The sequence below is a fragment of the Aulonocara sp. 'chitande type north' Nkhata Bay genome, linkage group LG12 (assembly GCF_057382095.1).
Source record: "Aulonocara sp. 'chitande type north' Nkhata Bay isolate Kocher_YH1m ecotype deep benthic linkage group LG12, A_spYH_male_GT1.1, whole genome shotgun sequence".
Lineage (NCBI taxonomy): Eukaryota > Metazoa > Chordata > Actinopteri > Cichliformes > Cichlidae > Aulonocara > Aulonocara sp. 'chitande type north' Nkhata Bay.
The window spans coordinates 40,785,460-40,801,702 of NC_141355.1; the positions used below are offsets into that span (position 1 = coordinate 40,785,460).

At 45.4% G+C, this 16,243-nt stretch overlaps 1 protein-coding gene across 2 annotated transcripts in view; it reads right to left on the minus strand.

Moving 5' to 3' along the window:
• Positions 1-2,494: 2,494 nt before the first annotated feature.
• Positions 2,495-16,243, minus strand: part of fibcd1a (fibrinogen C domain containing 1a) — a 15,119-nt gene continuing 1,370 nt past the window's right edge. Inside the window, exons 1-9 of one of the 2 annotated variants that reach the window (XM_086257940.1) lie at positions 15,551-15,747; positions 14,551-14,629; positions 11,275-11,390; positions 10,838-11,198; positions 10,059-10,191; positions 5,771-5,907; positions 4,182-4,278; positions 2,978-3,157; positions 2,495-2,901 (exon numbers count right to left, since the gene is read on the minus strand). In XM_086257940.1, coding sequence (XP_086114066.1) covers positions 2,645-2,901; positions 2,978-3,157; positions 4,182-4,278; positions 5,771-5,907; positions 10,059-10,191; positions 10,838-11,198; positions 11,275-11,390; positions 14,551-14,629; positions 15,551-15,567 — 1,377 coding nt within the window. In that variant the 5' untranslated portion in view covers positions 15,568-15,747 and the 3' untranslated portion in view covers positions 2,495-2,644. Of the gene's footprint in view, positions 2,902-2,977; positions 3,158-4,181; positions 4,279-5,770; positions 5,908-10,058; positions 10,192-10,837; positions 11,199-11,274; positions 11,391-14,550; positions 14,630-15,550; positions 15,748-16,243 lie in introns of those variants that run through there. The other variant, XM_086257942.1, reaches the window with a different exon arrangement.

The following is a 16,243-nucleotide window of genomic DNA, read 5'->3' on the forward strand; positions in this document are numbered from 1 at the left end:
ACGAGGTGAGTACGAAACCTTTGGTGAGCTGACTGTTTGGTATAAGAATAAAGTTACGTTGAAACCAAGCACACCATTGTTGTTCTTGTGACATTACCAATAAGTGTGATGTGTCACATGACCCTCTTCCTATTGGAAAAACAAAAGTTGTATCCAAGATGGCCGACTTCTAAATGGCCACCATGGTCACCGCCCATCTTGAGGAGTTTGCCCCCTCACATATACTAATGTGCCACAAACAGGACTTTAATATCACCAACCATTCCCATTTTATTACGGCGTATCCATATAAATGGCCCACCCTGTACTTCCTCCTTCCTGGATGTTTGACTCTGTTGGCCCCTTGATTGTGGAAATAATCAATACTTCTCTTTATACTGGCTCAGCTCTCAGCTTTTTAAACAAGCTGTTGCTGAGCCAATATTAAAGACACCAAATTTGGACCCATCTGTTCCAGTCACAGCCAATATCAAAATCACCATTTGTGTCAAAGATGTGAGAAAAAACAGTTGCAGAACAACTGAACGACTTTATGGAGAAAAAGTGTTTTGGACATTTTCCAGTCTGGTTTCCACAAACTGCTGTGAAACTGTGTAGTGACATGTTGATGGCAGCAGACTCTGGTACTCCGTACTGGTTATACTGGTTATACTCTGCCTTTGATGCTGTTGATCACAGTATGATGGTAAACAGGTTCAAAGACTTGTTGGGATTACTGGTGCTGTTTAGCTCCCATTCTCTTTTTCCTTATATACTCCCTCTACTCCAAGTTATCAGACAGTAGTATTCCTTATCATCTCCATGCTGATGACATTCAGTTATTCTGTTCTTTCAAAGCTTCTGACTTTTAGAAATGGTCTTCTTTAAATAATTGTGTCAGAAATCAAATAATGGTTAAATGATAACATCGTCCAGTTCAAACAGAAATATTGCTCGCCATCACATGATCTGTTCTTTAGGCTCCTCCGTCACAAATGTGGGCGTCGTATCTGAGAGCTGAGTCTGTGTGAGAGTCACGGTTCAAACATCTGTAACCTGTGCTGGTGTCAGAGGCTGAGGTGATTCTTCATGCTTTGACTTCTTCTGTAACGTCTTTTTACTGGTTTCAACCAGTCAGCGTTGGATCGCCTTCAGACTGCACACGACGCTGCGGCACTAACAGGAGGTCACATGTTACTCCAGATTTGGCTTCTCCTCGTCGGTCGTTGGTAAATTTGAGGTTTCACGTAAAATGTTAGTTTGAGCTTTTCGAGCTCTGCGCGGTGAAGCTCCCCAGCTGATCTCTGACCTGCTGAGGCCTCCTGCTTCTTCCCGAGCACTCGGGTCCTCAGGTCAGAGGTCGCTGTCGGTCCCTCGTACTGGGTTCAAACCCCGCGTGGGTCGTCAGGCACGAGGCTGTCGTCTTTACGCCGTGCACACTCCACTGACTCGTTTACAAAGCAGCTGAACAAATACAAACAAGCTTTTAATGAATTTCCTCCTGTTTTATGTTATTTAGTTACATTTGTGGTTATGACAGTGCTGGCTACATACATTTGACTTACTTTGACCTCCTAGATCAAACGAGAATATCCTCCCTGCTGCCGCTTTCTCCTGAAAACTGGATGAACCCACATCCAGTTTCTTTTCACAGTGCACTTTTTGAGGATGAATTTTCTGCAAAAGCCCAACGTTCGGCCGTGTCAGGTAACGTGGCGTCTGAGAGCGTGGCAGGAAGCGTGGCAGGAAGATGCTGACCCACTTAAGTCGCTCTGACAAATCACCACGCAGGTGAATGCGCATTGTTAGTAACTCCAGGCTCCCGTTGCCTAGGTAACAGTGTGACACAGTAGTGGAACTGTTCCTTTGCCCCCACTCGTGACTTCACCTGAGGATTCACCTGCTGCTGGTCACTTCCTGCAAGGATGGCTCCTAAAGACTGACCCTGATGTCACAGTGATTTTAGCCACCGACTATGGCCGAGCCCGACCGACCGGTAACCTGAAAGCTTCACCTTCACGTTGCTCTGCAACACTTGCATCAATGCATGCTGCGCACTATCACTGCCACAGACAACAACCGCTCCTTGACACAGGAAGTACCTCCACCCAGCGCTAACCGATCGTGGCTCAAGAGCTGGGAGTTCGCCTTGTAATCGGAAGGTTGCCGGTTCGAGCCCCGGCTTGGACAGTCTCGGTCGTTGTGTCCTTGGGCAAGACACTTCACCCGTTGCCTACTGGTGGTGGTCAGAGGGCCCGGTGGCGCCAGTGTCCGGCAGCCTCGCCTCTGTCAGTGCGCCCCAGGGTGGCTGTGGCTACAATGTAGCTGCCATCACCAGTGTGTGAATGTGTGTGTGAATGGGTGAATGACTGGATATGTAAAGCACTTTGGGGTCCTTAGGGACTAGAAAAGCGCTATATAAATACAGGCCATTTACCATTTAACCCACCCACTTCCATCAGAGGAGCGTGACCTCTAACACCGCGTCGTAAAGATCGATCAGAGTGATTATGGATCGTCTTGTCAAATGAGTTTATTGATGAAACAAAAAAAGGTAAGTAACACATCAACGCTCTGTCTACCATCATTTACAATTGTACTTATGGAGGTCATACAGACTCTAACCATCTACAGTCACAACCAATCATGAGCTCTCGGCCCAGGTTCAGGACTCCGGTCGGGGTCGGATCTTCATCTCCGTGAAGCGAAGCGAGTACTGCCAACCAGTCCAGCTGGACCACTCCACACCGTCAGCGTAGGAGGCGTGGCCTCCTCTCAGGTACTGCCCATTCAAGTTGGAGGTGTGGCAGTTCCGGTACCACCACGCCCCCTGGTAGTACGCCGCACAGTTGTTCTCTGATTGGTCCTGGTCGCGGTCTTTGGTGGTGAACCGCATCCCCGAGTGCTTGAGGAGGGAGTCACCTGCAGAGAAATACCCGGCTGTGTACTGTGCAGTACTGTGTGGTAATCTGTGGTACTGTGTGTTACCGCGTGGTACCTGCAGTCCCGGAGTACCCGTCCACAGTCAGTGGGTATCCGTCCTCCTCGGGGTTCACGGAGTCTCGACCAACGGAGAATTCAGAGTACTGAGCGAACGCTGTGGCGTTATCGAAGTCTGCCATGTCGATACGCAGCTCGGAACCACCTGACCTGGTGAGCGAGTAGATCCTCTGCAGACCTGAGAGAGACAGCCAGGTGTCACTGTGCTGCTTTCTAAACTGTGTGCTGGACACTGTCTTTGTGAGGACCAGTCTCACCGCTTTACCACGGGACCCATCAACATTTTACCTGAAGTTCTACTCGGTTACATGACAAAACACAAAAACACCTTTGAACACGTTACTCTCACCTGAAATTAGAAAAATAAAGAATAATAACAAAACTTTCCCACCTGACTGTGGGAACAACCAAGGTTAAAGATTTACTGTGAAAAGTAGAAGATTAAAGGTGTCATTTCATGAAGCTGCTGCTGATGTTGCCCAGCTGCGATCAGTTTTATTAGAAACCAGCCCAACCGTCATCACTCAAACTGATGACAGCAGGTCCTGAAGTTTTGCACAGCTCCTATCACGACGTTTGTTTTTGCCCCGGGCTGGTCAGACGTGGTTGGGTTAAACCCTTCTTTAATTATTTGAATGTGAAATGACCCGACAAACAACTCAGGAAATATACATAAATACAAAGAATAAAGAGTTAAACATAAAGAACACCATGCTTGGCTGAAGCTTTAATACATCCAGTTTGAGGTACTTTATTGAAGTACCGCTAAGTTTTGTATCGAGTATTTCTGTGGTTAGTGTTTTTTATTTAAATATTTTTCTTTCTCTCCTAAATCATCCATTTAAAAACTTTAGTTCTCGTTTTCTTGATTTAAAACATTAATCCAGCTTTCTGAAGTTCTTCTTGGACATTGGTTACTTTTTTATTCAGTTCCACTCCAGTCCTTGTACCTGACCATATTTACAGGAATGTTTTCTTTGTTAAGCATCTAAAAAGTATTTTAGGATGATTCTCAAAGCTGTGAGCTGACAGCTTGAAATATCTCAGCATGGTGTGCAACGTGTGCTCAAAAAAACCTGAGGAAACTGGATAACAGTGTCCCGTTGTTTCAGCTAAGAAGGATAAAGTTCAGGTTCCTGTGTGTGCACTCAGTGAGTAATGGCCCCCACAAACACAGGAAAACCAACGTGTGTGTATCAGACCAAGCCAGTGCTCTCCAGTCGTTGTCCCAAATCCGTCCCTGTAAGCCTCCCATCCTCTGAAGAAGTTCACCGAGCCGTCCTCCCTCCTCTGAATCACCTGTACGCACACACACACAGGTGTGAAGCCTCTGACAGGTACATTATCAGTCTTAATTAAAGAAACAGTCGTGCTGATAAAATTAATCGGTGTGATTGATGAAGTGTGATCAATGTTCCCTCTAATTTTTCACGTGTCTGAGCGAACACACAAACTCCCTGAGCGTCCCTTGGACCACTGTGAGCAACAGCAGACGTGTGCAGTGTGGTCACGCCAGCATCCAAGTCACATGGTTTATTAAAGTAATCAAATTACAGCATTTATGTTAGACTACTTTAAATTAACTGCTTCAGCCCACTTACAATGAAAACTTAAAACAATCTTGTTCATGACCTGTAGCATGTTAACACTACTGGAAGGAAAAATAACTTGAACTCCAAGTTTGAAAACAAAACTTTCTTTATTTTTCATAAAGCTCTGACTTGTATTATGAGTCTGTGGTCTGTTAGAGAGTCTGTAACTCTGTCTGCAACATACAGTAAACAATGACCAATGCTGGGCAGTTAATTATATAGTTACTTCTTCAAAAAAGTAACTGAGTTATGCAAACAACAAAGTGTTTTGCAGCTGTTTACCTAAAAATGCAACCAAGGTGTTTTTAAATAAACCTTTCAAACTATTTACAGAACAATCAGCTGTTCTGCATCAAATCTGATGCCACACAAATTATTTGTGCCGCTCCGCCGTCACTCCTAAAACTTCCCCCCGTTTCTTAACAACTAGATGCCACGTTGCCATATCATTTTTTGATTGGTCGACATGGTACTTTTTTTGGACGAATAGGAAAGGGAGACGGGGTGGAGTTTGTTTTTGCTCACAGGCTTTCGAGCGTTTTCCTTATAAAACGCCGTTTTTACCGTTTCTTCCTGCAGTAAATATAAACAACGACAGTATTCAGGAAGAAAACAAACATTGCAGATATTTTATCATAACTCTGGTTTTACGTGGCCGATCAACACAGTTTAAAAACTGGTATAAAGTCCACACTTTGTCCGTCAGTTGTTCCGTCTGTGCTGCTCACATCTCCAATGGTTGTGCACGTTGTCATTAACGTGACTTCACTCCACATCAGCCGCTTTGCTAAAACACCGGTGTCGGCACATAAGGACGCTGTCAGAGCCTGTCAGCGACGTTGATTGGCTGCGTATATACGAATGTGAATCGCATCATTGGCTGGACTGTGGGATAAGGTGGCATCGTTCTGATCCCATACGGGAGCAGCCAGTCACTGACTAACACTGCAGAACAGGATTGTTAAAGTTTTCATTTTAATTTCAATTCAGGTTAGATTTTTCTTTGTGCGCAGAGACGTGCCAGCAGTGCGCAATTGCGCACGCGCACAGCTTAGAGGGAACATTGGGTGTGACAGGATCTCCTGCAGGTCTCCTGTATGCTAAGCTAGTCAAACCGAAGCAGGTGTCTAACAAGCTCAGGCTGACAAACGAATTAGCACCTAGGGTGTGTGTGTGTGTGTGTGTGTGTGTGTGTGTACCGTCCAGCCTCCTCCATCTGTGCTCATGTCGCAGTAAACCATGAAGCCATTGGGGTCGTGGGTTGGAAACACGGAGTAAACGCCATCCTGAGAGACACCAGATTTCAGGATGTCGCTGCAGTCCCTGGGTCTGACAGCTGAGGGACAGGGGAAATGACATCATCAGCAACACAGGTGTGTCTGTGGAGGTCACTCTGTCCACCTGTCAGACACACCTGGACTCAGGTGACAGCTACTTATCTTCTTTATTTGTGTGTCATTCATCTGAAATCAACAGGTCTGCATGCACAGTCAGTGACTCACAGGTCAGTTAGTGTGTTAGATAGCTGTTATTATACAAAGGCTCGTCGATAACATGAAGGCTGTACCACAAACACACAAACTCGAGGAGGCAGTCTGAGCCAAAAACACACAATCCTGGAGTTTTGGACTTTTTTTGCCTTTCCTGTCTGACACTGTACCGTCCAGAACTAGTCCCAATAGATTTGTGTTCCCACACGGACCATTTTGGCTTTTCGTGTACTCGTCCACGTGATTTTCATAGTTTATTCAATCTTTATTATTTATTTTACTTTTTAAGTAATTATGGTGAGAACGGACAGGACCGAGGGACGGGGAGGAGAAAAGCGAAGACAAAAGGCTCATTATAACCGAGGACATATGTTAAATATGTGCATTTGTGCTATCACTCTGAAGTGACGTTTGAGAATTCAGGTTAAAATGTTTTGTGTTCAAAATGTTGCTGTACTGTGTGTGAAACTGAACTATATCCATCCATCCATTCATCCATCTTCATCCGCTTTATCCGAGGCCGGGTCGCGGGGGCAGCAGCCTAAGCAAAGAGGCCCAGACCTCCCTCTCCCCAGCCACCTCCTCCAGCTTATCCGGGGGAATACCAAGGCGTTCCCAGGCCAGCCGAGAGATATAATCTCTCCAGCGTGTCCTGGGTCTGCCCCGGGGCCTCCTCCCGGTGGGACATGCCTGGAACACCTCACCCAGGAGGCGCCCAGGGGGCATCCTTGTCAGATGCCCGAACCACCTCAGCTGGCTCCTTTCGATGTGGAGCAGCAGCTGCTCTACTCTGAGCCCCTCCCGGATGGCCGAACTTCTCACCCTATCTCTAAGGGAGAGGCCAGCCACCCTTCGGAGGAAGCTCATTTCTGCCGCTTGTATCCGCGATCTCGTTTTTTCGGTCACTACCCACAGCTCGTGGCCATAGGTGAGGGTAGGGACGTAGATGGACCGGTAAATTGAGAGCTTCGCTTTTACACTCAGCTCCCTCTTCACCACGACGGACCGGTGCAGCGTCCGCATTACTGCAGCTGCAGCCCCAATCCATCTGTCGATCTCCGGCTCCCTTCTCCCATCACTCGCGAACAAGACCCCGAGATACTTGAACTCCTCCACTTGGGGCAGGAACTCATCCCGACCCGGAGTGGGCACTCCACCCTTTTCCGGCTGAGAACCATGGCCTCAGATTTGGAGGTGCTGATCCTCATTCCCGCTGCTTCACACTCGGCTGCGAACCGTTCCAGTGCGAGCTGGAGGCCTTCACCCGATGAAGCCAACAGAACCACATCATCTGCAAAAAGCAGAGATGAGATTCTGAGGCCACCTAAGTGAAAGCCCTCCGCCACTTGGCTGCGCCTAGAAATCCTGTCCATAAAAATTATGAACAGAACCGGAGACAAAGGGCAGCCCTGGCGGAGCCCATCACCCACCGGGAACGAGTCCGACTTATTGCCGGCAATACGAACCAAGCTCTTGCAACAGTTGTATAGGGATCGAATGGCCCGTAGCAATGGGCCAGACACCCCATACTCCCGCAGCACCTCCCACAGGACACCCCGAGGGACACGGTCGAATGCCTTCTCCAAGTCCACAAAACACATGTAGACTGGTTGAGCAAACTCCCATGCACCCTCAAGTATCCTGGAGAGGATAAAGAGCTGGTCCAGTGTTCCGCGACCAGGACGAAAACCGCATTGTTCCTCCTGTATCTGAGGTTCGACTAGCGGACGAACTCTCCTTTCCAGCACCCTGGCATAGACTTTCCCAGGGAGGCTGAGGAGTGTGATCCCCCTGTAGTTGGAACACACCCTCTGGTCCCCCTTCTTAAACAACAACAACAACAACAACAATCTTTATTTATAGAGCACATTTAAAAGCCAAGGGCATGCCAAAGTGCTTTACATAAAAGAATAAAAGAATAAAACAATTAACACTATAACATCAGAGTCATATAAGTGTGGAATTATGTTCACAGGTAAAAACCACTAATAAGAGTAAACTATAGCACATAGCTATAGCAAAGTAAAGCTGTACCATCAAACACAGTGATAGAGAACATAGACAACGCAAGACAAACAGAAAAATTAATAGAATAACTCACTGCAAACAAGGCCAGGATTTAACTGGTAGAAAAAGCAAGTTCAAACAAATATGTTTTAAGCCGTGATTTAAAAGATTGAATAGAATCAGACGCCCGGATGCCAATCGGGAGATTGTTCCACAGCTCAGGTGCAGCTAGAGCAAACGCTCGATCACCTCTAGACTTCAAACGAGATCTGGGCTGAACCAACAATAACTGTGAGGATGATCTTAAAGCCCTCGCAGGAGCATATGAGTTTAAGAGTTCCTTAAGATAGCTTGGTCCTGTGTTATTAGTAATTTTAAAAGTAAGCAACAGAATTTTAAATTGAATACGAAATTTCACAGGCAACCAGTGCAGATCAGCAAGGACGGGAGTGATGTGAGCAAACTTCTTAGTTTTAGTTAGAATGCGTGCAGCGGCATTCTGGACTGTCTGTAATCTATGTAGAAGGGTAGAGTGGAGACCATAATAAAGTGAATTACAATAATCTAGCCTTGACGTTACAAAGGCATGGATGAGCTTTTCCAGATCATTGTGCGGGATGTAGTGTTTGGCCTTAGAAATAAGGCGAAGTTGGTAAAAACTGGATCTGACGACAGCAGACACTTGTTTATCAAGTTTAAATGAGCTGTCAAGTAGCACACCCAGATTCCTAACAGTGTCAGAGAAGGAGCTAGTGAGAAAACCAAAGGCATCATGAAGTTTGGCACGGAGAGCGTCACTGCCAAAGATCATAATTTCAGTTTTCTTATCATTAAGGATAAGAGTATTTGCCAGAAGCCATTGCTTGACCTCACACATGCACTCTCGAAAGCTACTCAAGGACAGAGCTAGATCATCATTTAACTCAAAATAGATCTGGATGTCGTCGGCATAATAATGAAAAGCAATGTGGTATTTCTCAAAGATAGCACTTAAAGGAAGCATATATAATGAGAACAGGGTAGGGCCTAAAGATGGGGACCACCACCCCGGTCTGCCAGTCCACGGGTACTGCCCCTGATCTCCACGCAACATTGCAGAGGCGTGTCAACCAGGACAGCCCTACAACGTCCAGAGCCTTCAGGAACTCGGGGCGGACCTCATCAACACCAGGGGCTCTGCCACCAAGGAGTTGTTTAACTGCCTCAGTGACCTCGCCCCCGGAAATTGGCGGGTCATTCCCCTCATCCTCAGACTCTGCTTCCTCCTCGGAAGACGTGTCAGTGGGATTAAGGAGGTCCTCGAAGTATTCCTTCCACCGCCTGACAATTTTCTCAGTTGACGTCAGCAGCGCTCCGCCAGCACTATACACAGTGCAGGTAGAGCACCGCTTTCCCCTCCTGAGACGCCTGACGGTTGGCTGAACTATATACCATTCAGAAATGGTTCCTAGTTACACTACAAGCTGTTCATCCTGCCTCCCTTTTACTATTCATGCACTTCTCGTGAGTGCACGGGGATCTGCCACCGTCGGGCCCCTCTGAGGCCGTCCCCAAACCAAGGCCTCCATTCAGGCTCACGCCATCTGCCATGATCTACTAGAAATGCTGTCAAAGTAAAAATGAGGACGTGGTACGAGCTGGTGATTTGGGACTTTTCTGGAATGTTGGACTTTTGCTCAGATTTTCAGTCTGCAGACATTTTTTTATGTATCTGTTCAGATACAGATTCTGATTCACTTTGAAGGTAAAAACATTTATTTGTAATATGAAGCTAAAATTTAACATCATAAATGTTCAAACCAAAACTTTGTAACAAAAATGGGAGACAATCGAGCAGGAAATGTGTAAACAAAAGCAGATTTCAAATGTAATGAGCCAGCTGGGAAAATGATGGAAATTATTCTGAAATGTAGAACATCTACCTGTGATTCACCTGTGTGTGCGCGTGTGTGTGTGTGTGTGCGTGTGTGTGTGTGCGCGTGTGCGTTACCTCTGAGAGTGCTGTCTTTGCTCAGCTCACTCTTCAGGCTCCTCAGACTATCTGTCTCCCTCTGCAGGCTGAGCAGAGAATCACTGAAACCTGCCACCAACTTCAACACACCTGAGTGATTGTCAGACATCACCTGTACAGGTACACAAAGAGGGAGGGACTGTTTAGTAATATAAGACCAGTAACAACAACCTAGCTTTGCCTTGCTGCCAAAGAAAAGGAGATGACAGTGGACTTCAGGTTGATCAGAGCTGTACATTTGAATTGTTTCAGAAGTCTCTCACTCAGAACATGCTATATCATGTTTAGCTGGAAGCTAGCGAGCTAACTTCTAACAACATTAAATGTAATAAATTCTGTTTTCATGGATGCCTGGATGTTAAACTTAATTGTTACACCTGGTAAAACAGCAACGCTGATCATTTTATTAAAGATGAAAGAATTTAGACAGTTTTTAACTCAGTGATGCTGCAGTGTTCGTTTGACTTTGGGACCTGAAGCAGAGTTTGGACCTGGAAACAGCTAATGACGTCAGACTTAAAGACTGGATTATGTATTCTTTTGTAATCCATATGTATCTATATCACCATGACAGATGCCTCATTTGTGTACAAACTCGATATTTTGATATTGTATCAGTTTCGTGTCTTATTTAATGTTGCCTAGGGGATGTCGGTCTTCTCTTTCATTTAACTTAAATAAAATTGCATTTCACTCTCTTCCAGCAGTGCATTCCTATTTCATTCATTCAATTACATTTTAATTACTTTGATTCATACCTTGACGATGCGGCTCTGTTCACTCTGCAGTCTGTCCAATCGTTGGTCCAGAACACCTTGGCCTCTTTTCAGCGAATCAGCTTCCACTCTCAGGTTGTGGGTGTGGCCTAATAACACCTTTAGCTCCTCCTCCAGCTTCTGGACAAATCCGTGGTCCTGCCAATCATCTGCATTGTAATTGGTCAGCGCCCGTAGCAGCGAGCTCTGCAGCACCTCCCATCGGAGGAAGTGCTCACTAAAGTCCGGACAGTTTGGGTCCAGGAAGATGCTGATTGGCTCTCCGTCTGCAACACGTGACACTGTCACCAGGGGCCCAGACTCTTTGGGATTGGTTGAAACTACAGATGAGGACACTTCCCCCCTGTAACCATGACAATCCCAGATTTATATTTAGACAGGCAGAAGGAAGGAAAGAGAGACATGTACAGGTGTGTTACCTGCTGATGAAGGGTAGAGGATAGTGGTTCAGGTACAAGATGGCAACTGTTGCTGCAACAATGACTGCGATGATGACCAACGTGCCACCAGACCATAACAGGAAGCTGCACACCTTCTACGAACACACACAGACAAACGCTAAGTTACAGATAGCTGTTGATAGATAGCTTGTAACATTACCTGATAACGTAATTTGGATCAGCACTGAGAGTTTACCAACCTCTAAGGAGGGTCCATATTAGCAGACAAACTAGCACAAGCAACATTAGCCAGAAGACGACAGCTCAGGGTCATGTGATGCTAAAAACCGAACCATCTCACCGGGAACTGAATCTCCTGTTGCTGGATTGTGATTGGATCTTACTAATTAGCAGGTATCTGTGTGTTTGTGTGATGAAGTCTGACAACCAGGCTAGTTAGCATTAGCTGGTAGGCAGAGGTGGGTAGTAACTAATTACATTTACATGAGTAACATTTAAGAAAAAAGTACTTTTTGGAGTAGTTTTACTAGACTGTTGTCACGGCTGCCAAGGCGAGCCGTGTGGTGTTGGAGGGAGAAAGGACCCAAAATGCAAGCAGTGGATGATAATGCTCGTGATGTTTATTTACAAAGTGGAGTGGTGGCAAAACAGGCAATGAGGGAGGACAATAACTAAAGAAACCCAACCTGAGAAGATACCAAAAGGGATGCAAGGCAGAGAGCCGCAGACAAGGAACAGGACACCGTGGAACACAGAGTAACGCAGGAGAACACACAGGGCTTAAATACACACACCAGTAATCAGGGGATGAGAGACAGGAGGGCAACACAGCTGGGAGAAATCAGAGCTGACGGGACAGGGGGAAACGTAAACTGAACACACTCACATCAGACAGAGACCTTCACAATAAAACAGGAAACTCACAGACACAGAACCAGACAAGACACAGAACTAAACAGACAGATTCACAAGCAGACAGTGTGACACCATGGACAGACAGAGGGAACACAGAGAAGTGGGAGCAGGCAGGCAAAGAACAGAAACCTAACAAATGGCAAATCACCACAGCATACATACTCGGAATGAACAAAAGCATAAGGAAACACAAAACACTGAGTCGGCAGGCTCAGGACCATGACAACTGTACTTTTTACTTTTACTTGAGTAATATTATTATGAAGTATCACTACTCTTATTCTGGCTACTCAGTGTGAGTAACATCAGTGGATGAGTAATGAACACGTTTTAACCAAAAATGCAGGCGACAGACACAAACCTGCAGGTTATAAGTCAGACTTGTTGTGTTAATGTTACTCTCTGCTGTGACATTTGCAGAAGTAATATATAAATACTGGGGTAGATAATGTCTACCTGCCCTAATATTTCTTTTTTCTGCTTAGCTTTATTATTGTTTTGTTGCTTTTCAGTCTTTAAAATGTGTCTGTCTGATTATCTCATTGTTAAACATTAAATCAGATGTTATGATCAGTTACTGATTACTCAAGTAGCCTTTTTTACTAAATACTTTTTCACTCTTACTCGAGTAATTTCTTGGATGGCTACTTTTTACTTTTACTTGAGTAAAACCATGTTGTGGTAGCGCTACAGTTACTTGAGTACAATGTTTTGGCTACTCTGCCCGCCTCTGCTGGTAGTTTATTACTCTCTCATCCAAATGTGGTCACTTCCTGAAATCAAAACCAACATGGCGGCGGCAGTCATGACGCTCCGTGTTAGGGCAGTGCATTTTGTGTGCAGCTTCCTGTCAGAGCGTGTGTGAGGGTTAGAAGTAGAGATGGACCGATCCGATATTATGCATCGGTATCGGTCCGATACTGACCTAAATTACTGGATCGGATATCCGAGAGAAATAAAAAATGTAATCCGATCCATTAAATATCAAAAAAGCACCTCACAAAACTTGCGACACGGCGTAACTCGGCTCATAACCGTAGCACGTCGGAGCAGTATGCATCATGTGATAGAGCGGCTGTGTGTGTTTGTAGCCTCGCTACCAAACCAGCATTTCATCTCCGAGGAAGTGATCCCAGAGAGAAGTAAAGCAAGTGTGTAAGTTCATCTCTGAATGTTTGTAAAGCATTCCTGCGTTGAGCTTAACAAACGATATATGGAGCGACTGCCTCTCTCTCCTGCTGCTACTTCAATCACGAAACTGATCAATGATCAGCTGATCGTCTCTCTTGTTTGTTTTTGGCCCACTTTGCACCAGAAAGAGGAAACCAGCAGCTGAACAACAGCAGCACGTTTAAGCTTGATCAGCTGTTGTTAGAATTTATTTAATATTACTTTCTACTCGAGGATCTTTTTCTACGTAGCTGACGCTGGTAACTGTGCAGGGGCGGATCTAGCAAAGTTTAGCCAGGGGGGCCGATAGGGCATGAACAGGGAAAAGGGGGCACAAAGACATACTTTTCTTTCTTATTCTCATTTAAAATGTCGAGCTTTTAATAAATAATTATCTGAATCTTACACCCAAAGTTTTAATCTGATATAAAATGTATAGAAGTCCATTACTGTATATAGTAACTGTTAAGTCTAATATACCCTAGTAAGCTATAGTACTTTTTCCTTTGGGAAGATACCATCTGTGCAGTCTGCAATTCTGTTGAAGAAAGATGTTGAATCTATTTAATTATTCTTGAAAAAGAATTTATTTCTGTGCATTTTTTTTTCACACTGCATCAAATTAAAGTTGATTACGTCGATTAAGCATCATGAGGTGGAGGGTGGGGGGTGGTTCCCTTTTTTTTTTTTTTTTGCTGGGAGTTTGCAACCCTATTAGTCAGGTTGCTTACTCTTTAAAATACCAGAATAGGGAGGATGGAGCAGGTTTAAGTTTATTAGATTGACCAGTGTTGCTGATCTATGACATATTTTGTTGTATTTTTTGCATACAGTATAACAGAATAGCTTTAGTGTTGTTGTTTATTTAAACTTTAGTATGAACTTATACAAAATGCAGCAAGATATTCAAAAAACTGTTTTATTGATTAAAAAACACTATATCGGATTCATATCGGTATCGGCAGATATCCAAATTTATGATATCGGTATTGGACATAAAAAAGTGGTATCGTGCCATCTCTAGTTAGAAGTGGCGTGAAGATCCTGCATGCTCCTGCAGGGTGTAATCTGCAGTAAAGCCGACATATGCTGAAGATTACTCCTGCGCTGATCTGACAGTTTAACTCCAGATTAACACGACTTAACTCTGCGCGGCTCTCTGCTGTCTGAGCCAACGCAGCTAGGTGCTAACGGCTAACGTGGAGATACCTTGTGCTTGTTTGGCCGCTTGCTGTCGAGCTCTGAGCTGCTGTTGTTCATGATGGTCCACCGATCATTCAGCATCATCCTAGAACACAAACACAGTCTGAGGTTATTCCTCCGCTTACCTCCTCAGTGACCCCTTCCTGACCCCTGATCCCTGACCCCTGTCCAGCTCCTTTTCGGCGTCCCCAGAACTTCATCAGTGACTTCACTGAACTCTAAACCTCAAACCTTTCCTGAGACACCTGCCCATTACCGGATATAACCTCAGCAGTGACAGACCCCTAACACTTGACCTCTGTAGTGACGTGTCAGACCTCCTGACCCTTTTAGGGTGTTTACGATGGCACCATAACGGGTTCATTAGCAGCAGATGCTCCTCAGTGACGTCCTGAACCTGTGCTAGGAAACCAGCTGCTCACTTGGCGGGTTGTCCTTGTTTTCCACTGACGTGTTGCCAGTGCCCAACCTCAAACCTGTGCAGGTGCTTCCACTAAAGAAAGCCTGCTGGTGTTGGTGTGTTGACACAGCACCACACATTTTGACAGATTTTACTGTCAGTGAGGAGCTAATAGAGGAAACAGATTCGTTCCAAACACTGAGCTGGTCTTTAAAGGCACCACGTTAGAGAACAAAGTTCAGAGGTCATCTTTGCTTTAATCCAGCAGATCAACACCAACTTTGAACATGTCACTGTGACAGCACAGCCTCACGACTGAGCTCTGAAGCCTGAAAGTCAAAAACAGGTGATGCTATTTGTTCAAACAGAAAACAGGACAATAAAATCCAATTAACATCATTCATCCCCAAAGTTGGTAAAATCATGTGTTCTTACAGCAAAACATGAAACAACCAGAACACAAAGAAACATAACAGCTAACACACAAACAGAAGCTCAAACGTTTCATAAATATAAATGCTCTAATGTGAATCCACAGTCTGAGTGTTTAACCCATGACCTGCTGACCATGTGATCGCACGCTGACATCAGTAATCAATAACTCACCTGTCGGCCGCCAACATTCAAAAATTCTAAATTCAAATCACTGTAAACTTTATTGCCTCTCTGCTCGACGACGCCTGGCACGTTCTGTCATCCTCAGAGAGAGAGAGAGAGACCATCTGCCAGTGGGCGAGCAAGAGGGCGGGCGAGGGCAAGAGAGAGAGACCATCTGCTGCCGGGAGGAGCAAGAGACCCTGGCTCAGAGAGAGAGAGCGCTGATCTGATCGGCTTTACCGGCTGGAGGCGGTCACAGTGCCACCTCAGGACTGAAGTGTGATTGCAGCTCACGCTCTGAGCACGCTCAGTCTGAACCAACACATGACACACAGCTCCCTTATTTCCATTCTTACTGTTGGACTCTGAGAGCAGCTTAGCATGAGTCACAGTTCAAAATAATGCTTCTTTCTGTGACACCGAGCCCTGCTGCAGATGTAATATGTGAAGCAGACGACATGAACTCTGACTGATGCTAGTTCACAGGTAAGCACGGCCTCGGTCTTACTGGGACGTAGTGCCGGACAGTCACTCCGGGTTAAACAGACACAGAGTCGAGCGCTTATCCAGTCGTCCCACTGAACGTGATCAGCACAGGACAGAGACTGAATGATGCTAAAGGAAGAACGTACACAGAGAAGGTGAGCCAGGCAGAGCCATGCTCGTTCTAACAGAGGACAATGATGCCAGCCAGAGCCTGAA